General features: G+C 50.6%; 2 protein-coding genes across 2 annotated transcripts; one reads left to right on the plus strand and one right to left on the minus strand.

Moving 5' to 3' along the window:
- Positions 1-462: 462 nt before the first annotated feature.
- ETH_00018890 (P-type ATPase, putative) lies at positions 463-11,087 on the minus strand (the record flags this gene model as incomplete). Its single annotated transcript, XM_013376362.1, has 18 exons — positions 463-714; positions 1,067-1,222; positions 1,431-1,673; positions 1,821-2,014; positions 2,200-2,480; positions 3,113-3,259; positions 3,396-3,551; positions 3,715-4,110; positions 4,405-4,655; positions 4,890-5,145; positions 5,301-5,419; positions 5,776-6,506; positions 6,662-7,655; positions 7,890-8,111; positions 8,338-8,715; positions 8,917-9,042; positions 9,432-9,988; positions 10,349-11,087. 18 exons carry the CDS (start codon positions 11,085-11,087, stop codon positions 463-465), a joined length of 6,198 nt encoding a protein of 2,065 aa, XP_013231816.1.
- A 4,123-nt stretch (positions 11,088-15,210) lies between these two features.
- Positions 15,211-16,116, plus strand: ETH_00018895 (uncharacterized protein; the record flags this gene model as incomplete). Its single annotated transcript, XM_013376363.1, has 1 exon — positions 15,211-16,116. The coding sequence occupies one exon, from the start codon at positions 15,211-15,213 to the stop codon at positions 16,114-16,116; it is 906 nt and encodes a 301-aa protein (XP_013231817.1).
- Positions 16,117-16,308: the final 192 nt, after the last annotated feature.

Here is a 16,308-nt window from a genome sequence, read left to right on the forward strand (position 1 = left end):
AAACCGCTGCAGCGCCTTTCAGCTGGCAGCAGCAGCAGCAGCAACGGGAGAAATGACAGCAGCCAGACTAGTTAAAGAAATAAACCAAACTCCAAATGGCCAATGCGGTTGGAGGCCACTAGTGTTCTTAGCCACTCCGGTAGCCTTGCGGATCTAAAGGCAAATCTCAGTAAAGTAGGGTGGCTGGCAGTTGCTGCTAGCTAGCTGCTGCTGCCTCGCTGCCCGCCAGCAGCGGCAGCAGCGGCAGCAGCAACTGGAACCAACGCTTGTAAACCATTGCAGGTTCTCCACAAGAATACTCCCAGGTCCTAGTGTTGCAAGGTGCAGCAGCCACGTCAAAGAACTACCATTGAGTTCATCTATATATGTGTACAAACGAATGCACTCACGCATGCATGCATGCATGCATGCATGCATGCATGCATGCATGCATGCGATTGTGCGTCCAGCAGCTGTGGGGCTTCACGTGCTGCGCAGCGCTGCGTTCGTAGCAGCAGACTGAGAGCGCCTGCTTGCTGGCAAAAGCGGCAACGTACCGCAGCTGCTGCCTGCCCGCAAGCTGCTGCTGTTCTGTTGTGACAAGCCCTTGTTGAGCCGCGAAGCAGATGCAGCAGCAGCAGCTGCTGCTGCTTCCATTCCAGCGGAGTTCTGCGGCAGTGCGCTGCTGCTGTAGTGCATCAGAGACAGACGGTGGTGCCCCAGACGAGTACGGTCCTGCAAGGCAGCAGCAGCAGCAGCAGTTGCAGCAGCACCGTATCAGCAGCAATTGCATCCCTGGGACTCTCTGCTGGCATTCATGTCAAAGGTTTGTTCTACCCATGAAAGTGTGGGGGTACTAGAACTAGAAGTTTGTTGCTGCATTATGTGTTTGCTGTTTCCTTTTCTTCTTGAACGTAACTGCTTCCGAAATCCCAGTTCAAACAATTATGAATGGGTGAGAGCAAATGATGAATGAAAAAGTCAACTAGACAGAATGGATAGGGAGTGCAAACAATCAAGCCTGTGCATCGACGAAAGAGTTGATTTAATGATCAATTAATAAAACAAGGAAGTTCAACTTATTCACCTGCTCAGCAAATGCGTATCCTCTCCATTCTTCACTGCGAGTTTTCGGGACCACAACAACTGTCTTTGCGTTTCCTCTCGGGGCGACTACAACGTCAAATACGCCTAAGGCAATGCGTTCTCGAATAATGCATTGGGCAGAAGGCCGAAACATTGTCTGAAGAAAAAATAAAGCAAAATGAAAGTTTAAAATTTTACACACGAACTATTCGCGATAGCCGCAGTAATTCAAAAAGATTTCCTCTTAAATTCGGCGCTGCTTCGCACGAGTCTTGTTCACAGAAACGTGGATATAGGAAAAAACGGTGTAGACTGTGGAAAGTTTCTAAACTAGACCTTAAAGGTTCAAAAGCCGGAAGATTTACCTCATAAAACCAATTCAGGAAAGGAGGCAACAGCACCACCACCACCGCTAGAGCCACTGCGAAGTAGTGGCGGCTGAAGATGTGCGTCGCTCGCAGGGCTCCGTACAAATCGGGGCAGTATTCTCCAGGGACCAAAGGGCAAACTCCCGCGGACAAAAACCAGAATCCAAAGTCCAAGAACACTGCTAGCCATATAAACCAAAACCACGTGTGCAGGTATGGAATGATAATCAAGTTGCACACCTGCACAGACAAGTCGAATCCGCAAACCTGAACTCATATGTTCAAGAACTGGAATGCGCACTTCCGCTTTTCAGCCAAAGACAAAGACTCGAACAAGTGTTACAACTAGCTAAGCTTTACAAGCAATTCGCAGGGTCCAGATCTTACCACAATTATCACCCAAAAAACGCAACTGCCTTCAAACCGAACTGTGAGGCTCAAATGACCATCGTTTCCAAGGTTTACGCCACCCCACCCCAGCCCGTAGAGAGGAATAAAGACACAGCAGCATGCTGTGAACAAGCCGTAGACGAACCAGCGCCAAAATAAACCCGCACCTGCAAACCGCTGGACTCCCAGCTCTGAGCAAACGTCACAAAGCGGCATATAGAATAAAGGGGTGGATTCAATTCTGAGTTGTATTAATTAATCCACCATTCATAAAATATCAAAATGTGACATACATGGGGCTCCAGTGCTGAACGTGCAAACATCCACGAATTCAAAATCTTGCCATCATGCAGAACTGCATGGCATGCATGCTTACTCGCAAAAGCTGGGTAGAGTACTGGAGTTTGCAGGGTGACCTCCATCGGCAGCTGTCTGTCGAAGATGGAGTAAAGTACCACGGGCAGTGTGGTGTACAACACATTAAAGAGTTGTTTAAGCCATGAATTAAACAGGTCAGCGGCCGACCAGGCCGAGACAAAGGCGTAAAAGAAATCTGCCAACCCGAAAACCACGTTCTTCCATATCGTCTGATATATTTGGAATGAGTTGCGGCGAAGAGCCTCAGCCCCGTGACAAAACAGCAAGTTCTTCAAGTACCTTCACGCAGGCGAACACGACAAAAAGAAACAACTATCCCTAAAGGCCTGTTCAATACTTTTTAGGTTGAATGAACACGCAAGTCCCTCACCAGAATATGCACGTACGCACGTTTCTGCAAGTACATAATATATGGTTGGATTAGAACGGGCACTAAACTCTGCCTTGCGTGTGAATTCTTCCACTCTATAATCATTTGAACGCAATCTATTCTATATATTAATCTGCGTCTACGCAGACTCAAGACTACTTTTCATGCGGGTATAAGGTCTAAAGTTCACAATTTCGGGTACCAGCTTGCTTCTGCTATGAGCTAAATATACGCACATGTACTCTCACTAAAACAAAGGAGTGTGAATGCACTAACGACTATGCACCATAGGCGCACCTACGAAACACCCAAATGCCATTTGCACAAGCTCACAAGCATATTTGGCACGGATCGTACTTCATTCGCAAATACCTATCAACACCACCCCCAACAAACACTCCTCCCACACACAACTGTAAAGTAGACTAAACTTAGAGGCAAAGCCTGCAGTAAACGCTAAGCCTTAAGCTCTAAAGGCACGCAGTACACACAAGCAACAACCCGACAACTAAAATGCCCAACGCTATCGTGCTTGACGGACTTGAATTCAGTAATGGAGAAATCTGCTGCGCGTACAGCCTGTAGCCCTTCCTTGCCTCTTATGCCCACGCCTACATTTGCTGCTATTAACATGCCCACGTCGTTAGCTCCGTCTCCTATGCCTAGGGATACTGTGTTGCTTTGGTACCTGCAAACACACAAACCCTAATTTCGAAACTCAAACCCTAATACCCAGGATTATACTGCTGCTCTCCATTTCCCTTATATGTTAAACCATATGCCATAAACCCTAGATCCAAGAGCCATAATTGCAAGCCCTTTACCTCTGGCAGTAGTGTACGACCTCCGACTTTTGCTTCGGCGAGACTCTGCAAGCAATGAGGGTATTGCAAAGAGAAGCCAAGCCAAAGAAGTATCGCCTGTTTTCTGCTGTTGACAGCGCATGCGTCAAAGCCTCCCCAGTTATTGTAATAGCACACCTGCAAACAAGCAAACCCTTGATTCTAAATCCGAAACTTCAGAGCTCACACAAGTGTTAAGACTCTCACTCCAAAGTGTAAGCCATAGTTGACTCTGAAATCTACATTGCCCTACAGAAGGAAATTAATGTTAAAATCTGAGGATTTAGGGTCTGTAGCTGACTCCTGATATCCCTGAACTGCCGGAATCTCAATGGACGTGCTGGAGGGGTTAAGTCTGTCAGTTGTGCTCTTGTCCGTAGTAGATCGGCAGATCAGCTGCTGCTCCTCTTCTGTTTCTGTTGCTGCTGCTGCGCCGCCGGTTGCATGTCTGAGCGTTGGCTCCTCGGACGCTACTCCTGCTGCAGCTGGTGCAGCAGCGCCCGGATCCGCAGCTGCCGCAGCTGCCAAGGCCTCGTCCCTCTTGCTCTTACTGCGAGAAAGACTCTTCCTTCTCTGTCCTTCTTTTTTCATTTTCTTTTCCCGCGCTTTCCCCTCTTCGCTGTCTCTTTCGAAGTGCTCCAGGTACTCCTGGACGATGTCTTCAACTTGCTGCGGGGAAAGGCGCTTGTTCCGACGCCTGCAAACAAACTCTAATCTTGAACCCTAGAAGCTAAACCCTGAGCCCTACCCCCTCAATTATGAACACTCTACGGAAGTCAATGCTAATAGTTGTTAGATGTTAAGGGCAGGATTTAGGTGGCTTCAGCAGATTCTAAATCCTACACAGCAAACCCTAAGTCCTATAGGTCAAACCCTTGTCCCGCATCTCCCTTTTCAACGCGACACATCTGCCTTGCATCACAGATCAGGTCTAGCTTCCAACTCCACTGCCTGCACTCCAAACCCTAAACCCAAAACCCTAAACGCTCACTGTTTTGGGTCCGCCTTGACGACCTTCTTGGTCGCATTGAATGTCAAAATTTTAACGAAGGACTCCCAAGGAATCGTAGGAGGCTCTGCTTTGCGAGCCCTGTGCACCGACGCACTGTCGGCCCCGCCTCCGGGAGCCCTAAAGCAAACAGCGGGGGATTTACTGCAGCGGATGCCGCGCCGTTGCTGCTGCTGCTGCTCGGGGGAAATGCTGTGTTGCTCGTCGCTGACCTCGGAGGGCTGTTGTTGCAGCTGGGAAACAGGAAAAAATAACAAAGAAAAAACAGAAAAATGGGGAGAAAGTCACATACTAGTGGCAAAGGCAAGGCAGATAACAGCAAAGTGGCCAATTCGTCACAGGAAGTACCTGGACAAACAAAAGCCATCAAGGCACCGAAGGGAGGAAGTGATTCCGCTGAATATGTGTGTGCTTTTTGTGTTGTTTCTGTTCAGCAACATCTACTTTTCCTGCTTAGGTCAACTCACAGCCTTCAGTGCAATGACTTCAAAGGCATCTGCCGCCAGTTGGGCCGCCACTATATACGACATGTATTGGTGGAGCTGCTCTCTGACGGCCTCTGCGCTCTTTCCATCTACTATTGCATTGTATGTGAAGTCCGTCAGCAAGCTGCAGCTGTGGCCGATGCTGATCGCCGTTTCCAATTTGTCCCCCGTCAAAACCCACACCTTGACTCCAGCAGCTTTCAAGTCTGCAATTGTTTCCACCACCTCGTCCTGCAGCCTGCAAGAAAACCCGAAGCCTCACGCAGCAAACCCTAAACCCTAAAAGGTGGAGCGGGAATAGGCGCGGAGACTGGAAATTGCAAAAACTTACGGTCAGAACCCTCAAGGACACTCTAAACCCTAAAACCTGGGCTCTGAACTGTCCGCACGTACTTGTCGTCGATGCCGGTACAGCCTAAGAGCTCAATATTTCTCTCCATGCGGGCGAAGACAGCAGCAACTGCTGCCTCTTTGCTCTCTCCCGTTTGGTCCTTGGCCGCCATCAGCTCCATCTGTAGCACGAGCCAGAAACCACAAGCCAAAGAACACAAAATCTAAACCTCCCAACTTCGCATTTTGAGGATCTTGAAGGTTGCGATTCGTCGCTGCATTAAAGCATCCAGCGATGTGCAGAAGCAGCAACGCGCCAACAGCGCCAGCACAAACAGCAGCAACTGGGGCAGCAGCACCACCGTCTCCAGTTGCAGCAGCAGCACCAACAACACCACAAAAGCTGGACTCCCGCAGCAAAAAGGACATCCCACAACAGTCAAGCAGCGCCGCGACAGCAGCAGCGATAAAAGCAACTGGAACTGTGCCACCACTAGCAAAAGCACCAATCGTAGCAGCACCATCATATGTCTCTTGCCTGATACTTTTCGAATTGCCTCTCGGATATGAATCTCTGTCCAAGCACGAGGGTCCTGAGCCCCCTCTGCGCCATCTCGCCCAGCTGCATTTTGCATGCAGCAATTGCTTCCTCCTGTCCTGCTGCAGCAACAGCAAAGACGCTTGTGTCTGCTCCCTTGATAAGCAGCCGCAGCCGCCCGTTGCGGTCCCTGATGACGACAGACATTCGCTTGCGGTAGTTGTCGAACTCAAGCACCTCCAGCAGCTCTATGTTCACTACAGGCACCACGTCCTGCGGCTTTTGCTGCTGCTCATTGTGGGCAGTAGCTAGGGCTTCTATGCGGCGACGGTCTGCATCGCTCAGGAGAGCCTCTGCCGCTAGCTCGGAGCGCACAGCTAGCTGGATCGCGTTCAAGTTCGGCCTGCAAACAAATTCTGCCCCCAAGTGCTTTGCTGCTGCTGTCAGGGCCAGCTCGTCCGGGCTGGAAGCGTCGTAGGCTGCTGCCAGCTCCAAGGGGAAATGGCATAAGGTCACGTCTGCCTGCTGCTGCTGCTGCTGCTGCTGCTGCTGCTGCTGCTGAGAGGAAGCTGGACACAACTGGGACCGCAAACTAATTGATGGCGACGCTGCAGTCGGCACTTGCGGCCCCGCCGCTGCTAATGCTGCTGCTGGGTCTGGCAAAGAGGGGCTCTCTCGAGCAGAAGGAGTTCTGACCGAAGGGTCAAGCGCGCCACCAGCGGCTGCACCAGCTGCAGCAGCAGCAGCACTCACAGTAAGACAACGGGAGTATGTGCGCAGCAGCAGCACAAGGACAGAACTCAATGCGAACAGGTGCACATACACGCGAAGTTCTCAGCAAAGTTCACACATACGGTTTACGTTCTTGCAATTAGGGGCCACTTACGTTTAAAGCGTGGTGCTTCCATATGCAGCGATGGTACCCTCTTGTACCGAAAGCAGTGTGTTTTCCGCAAGCCGCTGTTGCTGTTGGTGCTGAACTGTCGCTGGAGGCTGTTGAGCCTTGCGCTGCTGCAGCGGGAGCTGCGGCCTGCTGCAGCACCAACGCGTGGTTTGCAGAAACCTTTGTCCTCCCCATCACTGTTGTTGCTGCTGAGATCGCTGCTGCTGCTGCTGTCACTGTAGTAGCTGCTGCTGTAGCAGCTGCTGTAACTGGTACTGCCACGCACCCTCACTCTACTGCTGCTGTTGCTGCTTCGGCTGCTGCAGGTCCTTCCATGGTGTTCTGTCGGCGGGTCAAAGACGTGAGGCATGGGTGGAGAAGCGCTTTCAGCAGCACCTCCGCGAGAAGCAACACTGTCGCCGCCTCCATGAGTTTCGGCATTTTTTCCTCCTCTTGGTCCATCTTCCAAATCGAAGGACGGCAAGAGGGATACAGAACGGACAGAAACGGCCCTCTTTTTCAAAGCAGAAACAGCAGGAGTCCCTGCCGTTGCTCTTGGCGCTGCTGCAGTGGCGTCAACAGCAGCAGAACCTGCTGCAGTGGCGTCAACAGCAGGTTCTGCTGCTGGCGCTTTCCCAGGTGAATCCGCGTCCGGCGATAGTTGCACGTGTGCGTGTGCCTGCTGCGTCTGTTGATCTTCTTCCCTCTGATTCGCTTTTTGGAACTCCCCATCCACCGCCTCCTGATGCTTTTCCTCCTGCTGCTGGTCTCGTTCCTGATGCTTTTGTAGTTGCTCTTGCTGCTGCACCTGCAGCACTGCTTCCCTAGCCTCAGCACCTGCAGTACCATCACTTGGAGCAGCAGCATCAGCTGCAGAAGCATCAGTTCCAGAGGCCGGTTCCGCAGTGCAGCAAATGTCCAACCGCTCAGGCAGAGGTGCCGAAGGTTTCGGCAGAACAGAATGACACAAAGCCAAAACCATCAGAGCGTCTCGAGCCTAAATACAATTACAACGCACCGCGCAAGCCCAAAAACCTGTCAAGCCAGGTCAACTTCAACTAAAGCTATTTTGGTCCTCTAGTTCCTGATTTGGGGTTAGTGGTGCTCACTTCACACGGAGCCATTTGTACTCTGTGTGTAGCAGTTTGCAAAATAAGGTCTAGGGTTTAGATTTGGTGGTTTGTGGCATCGAATTCATGGTTTGTGGTATAGGTTTGAGGGAATGGCTTGCCTTTCTTTGATGCTCTTTTGAAGCTGCTGCAATTTTCTCGTGGAAATTCTTCGCGTCAAAGTCAACGTGCTCATTGGGCGACACATTCACATCTTTCGCTGCTTTATCTTTCTTCTTTCCTTTCTTCAACACTTCAGTTTCGCAGACAGACAAAGTCAGAGAAGCGCCGCGAGAGCGCATGCAACGCAGTTCACTACAGCTCTCCGACACTACAAACGATTTCTGCACAACAAACAGGGCACAAACACTAAACCACAAACCCTAAACCCTGACACGCAGGCCAAAAAGCCTGTTCTGTACTGCCTCGCCCTGCATGCATGTGTTTACTACTGTTGCTACTGTTCGTGCTTTCCGAATTTTTTGCCACCTGCACCGCCTTCTCCGCAAATTGTATCTTGTCTAAACTACAGGGTTTGTGGTTCAGCGTTTTAGGCGAAGGGTTTAGTACCTCCTCTTCGAACTCTTCGTATCCGTAGACCTCGTTTTCGATGCCTAGACACCTGAATTGCATGAGGTTCTGAGTGAGGGTTCCTGTCTTGTCCGAAAACACGTGAGTGACGCTTCCCAGCTCATCCATCAAAGCAACAGATTGTGCTGCTGCGCCACCCTTGCTGCTGTTGCTGCTGCTGCCGGACCCGCCTTCCTCTCCCGACGCTGCGCCGCTCCTACTGGCTCCCAAGACGCCACTGCTGCTGCTGCGGCTGGAAGCTTTCATACGCTCATCAGCAGATAAGAAGCTCGCTTGGCACCAGCGGCTGACCTCAAGCTGCACTAGTAATGTTATAGGCACGAAATAACTCAGCAGCAGCACGTAGCGACCAAATGCCTGAAGCAAACACAAGGCTTAAAAGGTACAGCTTTATCCCCAGGCCAACAAGCATACAGCAACTGAAGCAAGGCACTGGGTTCTAAACAGCAAAATTTGTCGCGCAGTACACCCTTCGCAAAAATTCTGAGCTGTAGACGCTAAGATGCAAATCTTCGAGGCTAAAACCTAAACCCAAGACCCTAAAGTCTAATGCCTCACCACTCCTAAGGATGTCAGGAAGTTTGACAGTCCCGACTCCCAACGCGTATCCAAGTACCATGCGTTGTCTGACAGGTGCTGGTTTTTGGATGCATAAACCACTGCTGCTATTGCGCACAATATGAACTGAAACAAAAAGCACAAACCACAAGTCGCAGGCCCTAAACCGCGAACTTGAAACCATGGAAAGATGCGTTTGCCAACAACTCATCGAGGAGTGTGATGCTAGAAAGTCATCTTTTCTCTAAGTGGGAAGCAACAGCAAAACGAGGCGTCGAAGTAGAAGCAAATGCAGCGTCAAGAGCAGCAGCAGCCAGCAGCAAACTCGGAGCAGCAACGGCTGTTACAGCCCAGCCAGCTGCAGCAACAGTGTCACAATCAGCGAGATAACCATCAGCAAGATCCAAAATGCAGATGTCGCGCCAGCACTGCCACTATCAGCAACAGCAGCAGCAGCAGCAGCAGCCGCATACGCAGCAGAAGGAGCAGAAGCAGCGGCAGAGGCAGCGCATTACCTGGGCAACAGCCAGCAGCACTGCATGTTGGTTGTACAGCACTTGTGTGCGTGAATACTTGAGCTCTCTTTGTTTTGTATTCTTCATTATTCGGGTTTGGTGGCCAGTGTAAACAACAAGACCGTACGCCCACTCTGTGCAGCGCACTGTAGCCCCTCTCCACACAAACTGGGAAATGTCCACAGCAAACTGCTGCTGCTGCTGCGGAGAGGTGTGTGGGGAGCCAGCAGCAGCACTACTGATACCAACAAGGGCGTCTTGAGGTTCTTGCACCGTGCTGTCGTTCACGTTGCTGCTGTTGTTCCATTTGCTGCCTCGGGTGGTCCCCAGTTGCTGCATCGTCCGCCGATGCTGCTGCTGCTTGTCCAAGGGATGCTGCCCCCCATTGCTGTGGGTCGAAACCACTGGAGACGCTGCTGCGTGGCGGTTGCCTCGAGTGTTTTGGTGCTCGTTCCTTGCTGCTCCTGCTGCTGCTTTGTGTTCGGGAGAAGGCAGCAGCAGCAGAGTGCCCGAGAACTTGTACAGTTCTGCGGAAGGCACTTCGTAATGAATCTCAACTGAAAAAAACGAAAAACAACACAAAAAGAAAATGGCTTAGAAGAGCAGAGACAGAAAAGAAGTGACCAGCAAGAGGAAAAGAAAGCCAGAGACGTGCCCACAAATTGTATCATGCACACGCATGCAGTTGTACAAAATATGTTTATTTATGTATATGTAAACACAAATTTATAATATGTGTATACATGTAGTTCAGCAATAGCCAGGCTTACAGCAGCAACTTTTTTAAAAACAACCCCACTATTCACCCCACACCCAAAAGAGCAGCCACTGCCTTCCTTCCCAGGATGTCCTAAATAATTGGCCCAAGGGTTTAGGGTTTGTGCTGAAGTGTTTAGGGTTTTGAGTCCGGGGCCTACGATTCATAGTTCCAGCGTCTTCGTCGTTATTGACATATCTGGCTACAGCTGGAATGCAGGTTTTGTTTTTCAGGTTCGTTTCTCCGTCAAGCTGCACTGTCTCTACATAAGCGACCCCACAGGGGTCTGAACAATTCAAAAGTACCACATCGGCGGGCACGGACTCATCAACATTCAACTTGATGACGTCGCCGGGCTTGAGACTCTCCCAGAGCACCTGCTGCAGGCCGTGGGGTGTACATACACTGCAGAGTCGGCGGTTTTCCGCGCGATCAGCCTGCGCCCTGTTTATGTTTTCGTAAGCATCCTTTGCTGCTGTAATTAGCATAACGAGGCACAGGGGAAAGAGAAAAGTAGGCATCCCATCACTGTCACTTATTTCGGGCACCATCTGCAGAATCGCCATGACAAAGAAATAGAAATTTGCAGGCTGGGTAATTTGCGACAATAAATTCAAAGGCAAAAAGCTCCACCAGGTGTACTGGGTGGTGCGGATGCAGTTGTTCCAACTGCTGACGCCGAGCGCCGCATTGGCAGTAGCCTCTTGCTGGTGCTGCTGCTGCTGCTGCTGCTGTTGCGTGCGGATCACTATGTTGCCCATGCGCTTCTGATGCACTTCCGGCTGATCTAAACTTGCAACATATTTTTCAAAACCCAACCGCAGCAAACACCACCTGTAGATTTGCCCAGGCCAGTCGGCCCCACAAACACAGGGGCAAAGGCGCACCCACAGACCCATTATGTCGTAATTTTGCTGCTGCTGCTGCTGCTGCTGCTGCTTTTCGTGGTGCTGCTACCGCTGCTGCTACCGGTCTTGCTGTTGCTTCTTTTACTGTTTTGACTGGTTTTGGTGCTGCTGCTGCCACTGCTGCTGCAGCTTTTGCTGCTGCTGCGGCCGCTGCTGCTGCTGCTGCTGGTTGTGTTACTGCTGCTGCTGCAGTTGGTAGTTCTAGCTCTGCCGTTGCTGCTCCTTGTGCTGTTCCTGCCGCTGACCTTTCCCGTTTTTTATGCTGTTGCTGCTGCTGCGACTGTGGTGTTTCTGCTGCTGTTCTCGGAAGCCGTGCTGCTGTAACTGCTGCTGCTGGAATACTGGGTCTGCTGCTCTTGGTAAGCAGCAGCAGCAGCAGCAGCAGCAGCAGGCAAGTTAAGGAGAAAATGGCGAGAACCAAGGCGTGACTTATCAGTGCATGCGCGGGGGGCTCGCATATGCCCAGGCCAAGGTCCCTGGCTGCTTCTGCTGCAGCTGCTATTGTTGCTGCTGCTGTTGTAGTAGTTATTTCTGCTGCTGCTCATGCTGCTGCTACTGCTAGTGGTGCTGATGACTGAGCTGCTGCTGCTGCTGCAGCAGAAGTTGCTGCAGCTGCTGCCGTGATCTCAACAAAGAACCAGGAGTGCATGCGGCGGAAGTCAGGCATTGCGGCGATAGAAGCTGCTGCTGCTGCTGCTGCTCGTACTACACCTGACGTGGCCAATGCTCCTGGTGCTGCAGCTGCAGCAGCAGCATCGCCCGTGCCCCTGGTGCTGCAGCAGCAGCAGCTCCAGGCCAGCCCACAAGAGATCCAGCGAGTCTTCAGTGCAAAGAAGACGCAGCCTCAGCTCCAGCAGTTGCAGTAGCAGCAGCAGCAGCAGCAACTGCGGCAGCAGCAGCAGCTGCGGCGCAGAAACGACCAATGCACGCAGCTTCGGCCGTACCTAAGGAGGCAGATAATGAAAAGATGGTTCTGCCGTGTCAACGGAGAAGCTGCATGCAGCAGCAGCTACTGGATGAGGACGAGACGGAGCTCACTGCTGCTGCTGCTGGTGGCTACGCTGCTGTTGCTGTTGCTGCTGCAGCGGAGAAGACCTGGCGCATAAAGGACCCCGGTAGCTCAACCGGGCAGCTGCGACGAGAGTAGCAGTCTGTTGCTGCTGCTAATTAGGCTTCTGGTGCTGCAGCCGTTGCTCCTGTTGCTGCTGCATGCGGCGCATCCTTGGCAGAGGCTTGCAAAAAAATAACAGCAAACTAAGGATTCTCCAAGGGCTCAAAGCTATTACATGAAAAAAATAAAGGTCAATGTACAGCATGGAGTGTCTCGGAAATCGCTGAGGCTGTCGCTCCCTTCACAGTTACTGTCTCCGGGCTGTAGCGCCCGAGTCCTTGACGTACATAAGGTCGGTATAACTTATTATATTTATTTTCCTTTTTGCTTCTTTCTACATAATCTAAGACGATTCATGTTCGCCTATTCTATTCACTCGGCAAGCAGCGCTCGATGCCCCGGTGTGCAGGCCGACCTCAGCTGAACAAACGCTGAAGGCGCCACCCGTTACATTTTCAATGCGAAAGTGGTGAAGAATAAATTAATTTTAATTGTTTAATTCATAATTTTTCATTTTCTAGGCTCTCACTCATGATCGATTTAAATTCTCGTCGCCGCCACACTAGCGGCCGCAAAACGCTGCCGCTGTTCCACGGGTACCCCACTACACCAGCAGTAAGTTTCAGTAGAAGTAACATTAGAATTTAAATATTTCCCAGCAATAGAGTTTGTTGAGCCCAGTTGTAGTTTGAATTAGACTGGAGGAGCAGTTGGACTGCAAATAGACTTCAACAAGTCCTTACTCAGAGCAACAGCAACGGTGTCCAAAGCATTCCCAGCAGGTCTGATGCTCCTGCTGCTAGGATTGTTGTTGCAATTGATTCTGCGAATGATTTTGTTTCTAATGTCATTGACGCGGATACTGTACCTTCAGCTGTTGTCCGCCGCACATTTCAGCACACACTGCAGGGCCAAGGGTTTAGGGTTTAGGGTTTAGAATTTAGGGCCTAGGATTGAGGCTTTCTTGCGACAGCCACACAACGGTAAAAAGCAAGACACGAACGGACAAACGCAAGCAAAGATGACAAAGGCGGATTTGGGGTTGTTGCTTTACTTTGCCATTTCGCCTTATTGTTTCGGTCTTTTTAGTTCGATTGGTATGGAGTTCAATCAACTAAATAGAGGGAAGAACAAGAAGAGAGGATAAACTTGAAATGCAGTGAGGCGATGGCCAAAAAAGGTAGATCAAATATGTAACCAAAAAACAAGAAGAGGTGAGGAACCAAGCAAATAGATTAAAAACTGCATGTAAAGAGCCCAGGGACTTGCATGTTAATTAAGCAGAAGCTTGAAAACAGGAAATCATAGGGCGGTAAGAACAGCTGACGACTACTTTACGCTACAGCAGCGAGAAGAAATGTAAATTTGAAATGATAAAGCCTTTCTCAGTCAAATAAAAGCGCAAATGCATGCATGTGACTCATAACGTTCAAGCAACCTTGCATATCATATTTTCACTGGAATTAAACGGGCCTGCCCAAACAAAGGTATACGTTTGCGCATATGAAGACATACCGGCATATTTACTTCGGCTTTTCTACTTAGTTAGAAAGCTTAAAAGTCTCCCCGCCATAGTGTGCCATTGGTTGCAATTAGTGGCACAGACAATGCAGGCTAGCCAGGGGGCTGGCCGTAGCTGAAATTACGGAACTACCTAGGGCTTTCCACGACTTTCTGCTGCTATCCACACCCAACTGACACTAGCTGAAAGGACCCAAGACTTGCTACGGCTATATGCTGCCACCATGTGCAGCTTCCGGTACTTGTTCAAGTATCATCACAGTGGTTGTTCATGGTATGTGGCATTGCAGTGGCCCAGCCTTCAAACGCGGGCCAAAAGCTGCCATACGTTACTACTATTAGGTGTGCAAGGCATACCCATTGTCTGGTTGTGTGCAAAAGCACTATTTTCGCCTGCATCTGATGCCGAAGGTCACCATCTAGACGAATACCGGGAGTTCAGAAGGGTCCGCAGTCACTCCCATTTTTGCGTGTCTCAAACAGGCCAAATTTATGCATTTTAGTGCTGATATGAAGCATTGCAAGCTAGCTGGGAGTCTAGGTACGTGGGAATGTTCTCGTGGTGCGATCATGTTCCGTAGCCGCCTGCAAGGCGCGATAATTGCGCGTTGTGTAGGCCTCAAATTGACCCATCGTCACACTTAGACTAATATAAAAATAATTCGGCTTCCTTTGCCAAGATGCAAGGCTGGTTTGAGTGCGCTGGATTCAGCAGACAACGCAGAGAGGGCAGTGGGGTGCTCAAGGGGAAGTGTGCTTGCTGTTGCATCAACAGTGACATCTTTCGGCGACGTATCAGCCACTTAAATGTTAAAATGCAGGACTTTTCGTCCATTTGGTTGTGTTTCATGTGAGTAAAGCCACAACTTGGTGAAATAGTCGCTCACAGACACCCGGTCTGGTCGGCAGCGCGACCAGTGCAGCCTGAGCGATAGGCGACACCCCGCCTATCAGGCAGCAGCGCACGGTACACAGGCTGGATGCGTTCATAAATTATGATGACTATGTCATTTAAAAGAACATTAAAAGCTTTCTTTTATATGTTCAAGCCTTGAACTACTGCAGGTAAGGAAAGGAACTTTTGGCCCTGGGTTGTTTTATGTCCTGTTTTTCTGAGAACGAGCGTTCGCGAGCAACCCAAACGCATGGGTGAAAGTGAAGCTTTCATACTTGTCTTCTTCCTTTAATCATTACCAAGCTATGAAATAGACATGGAACTACTCAATGTTTTATTTTCCCACCTGACCGTCAATGCATTGAGTCTTTTATGCTTACTTCGTGTCTGCCAACGTCGGCGCATCTATTGCAGTGCTTCGGTTTAGGCTTCTTCTCGCCAGCCCCCCACTCTGTGCATTTGCATTTGAATTTCATGTCAAATGTGACTCGCAAAACAATCGAGTAATGGCCGGTTTGTGTCCGCGAGTCGTCTACCCCTTTGCGTCTAGAGTGTTTTTTTTTCAGGTTTCGCCACATTGTTGGGAAATGGCTCCCAAGCACCTGATCGCCGTGGCCCTTGCGGCCGCGCTGGCTGTGCGCGCTGAGCCTGAACAAACCCCTCCCCCCTGTGCTGCTGGGGAGGTTCGTTTCGAAGGCCGCGCGACGTTTGATGAAAACGAGAGGCCAAGACGTCTGTCTCGCGACGCTGTGCTGACGATTGATGTGTCTGAAGAGGTGGCATCCGGCGAAGAGCCAAAGGAGCCCATCTACACGCACACCATTCCGCTCGAGCAGTACACTCCAGAGTCCGAGATCCCCTATTCTTTCTGTGCCGACATGCAAAAGCTTGACGCCCAGAAGATCTCACTCAAGGCCCGCATCTTGGATGCAAGCGAAGAAGACAGAGTTGAGTGCATTGGGGAAACCGTAGTCACAGCTGGAAGCGACAGCTACGAGGCTGACCTGACCCTGGCCAAGGTGGACAGCGGCACTAGCAACGGCGAGCTCTCTGTGGCTGACTGCAACTTTACACAGCTATCTGAAGACGTGTCTGGCATCGCTGTGAAGGCTGCCGTGGAAATTAAAGCTCCCCGTTCTCTGCCCAAGCCCACATACTTGGTGGTCACTCTGCGCGAGACAGATCCAGACACCGGAGCGCCCGAGGTTATCTCTCTCTTCGCCGGAGATATCAGTGCGATCTACGTGCCTCAGAAGCCAGTTCCCGCCTTCCTCTGCGCAAAGGTGCCAACTGCTCCAGAAGAATCCGTCAAGTATACCATTGAGGCCGCAGTTCATGTGGGCTGGGACGGCTACACCAACCCCCAGGAGGAGGAGCGCACCCCCAGAAAGGGCGATTTGGTCACAAGCGAGCCCATTGAGGTGCAAGTCAACCCGGAGCAGCAAGACTACACTGTCACTGTCAATCTCAAGCCCTACGAGCCCCAGCAGTAGGCTGGTTGCTCGTACGATGTAATGTGTGTTACTGAGAGCTAATTGCAATTACTGCCATCACTATCACCAATATCCATGCAGGTTTTACACAGTGTAGACATATCCGCGGGTTCCGGAAGAATCGAAATTTGACAGCACGAAGAAGCAAGAAAGCTTTGGATTCACGTAACTCAGTATCTTTCAGAGTAAACT

The sequence above is a fragment of the Eimeria tenella genome, genomic scaffold (genome assembly GCF_000499545.2).
Source record: "Eimeria tenella Houghton genomic scaffold, Eth_scaff34, whole genome shotgun sequence".
Classification (NCBI taxonomy): domain Eukaryota; phylum Apicomplexa; class Conoidasida; order Eucoccidiorida; family Eimeriidae; genus Eimeria; species Eimeria tenella.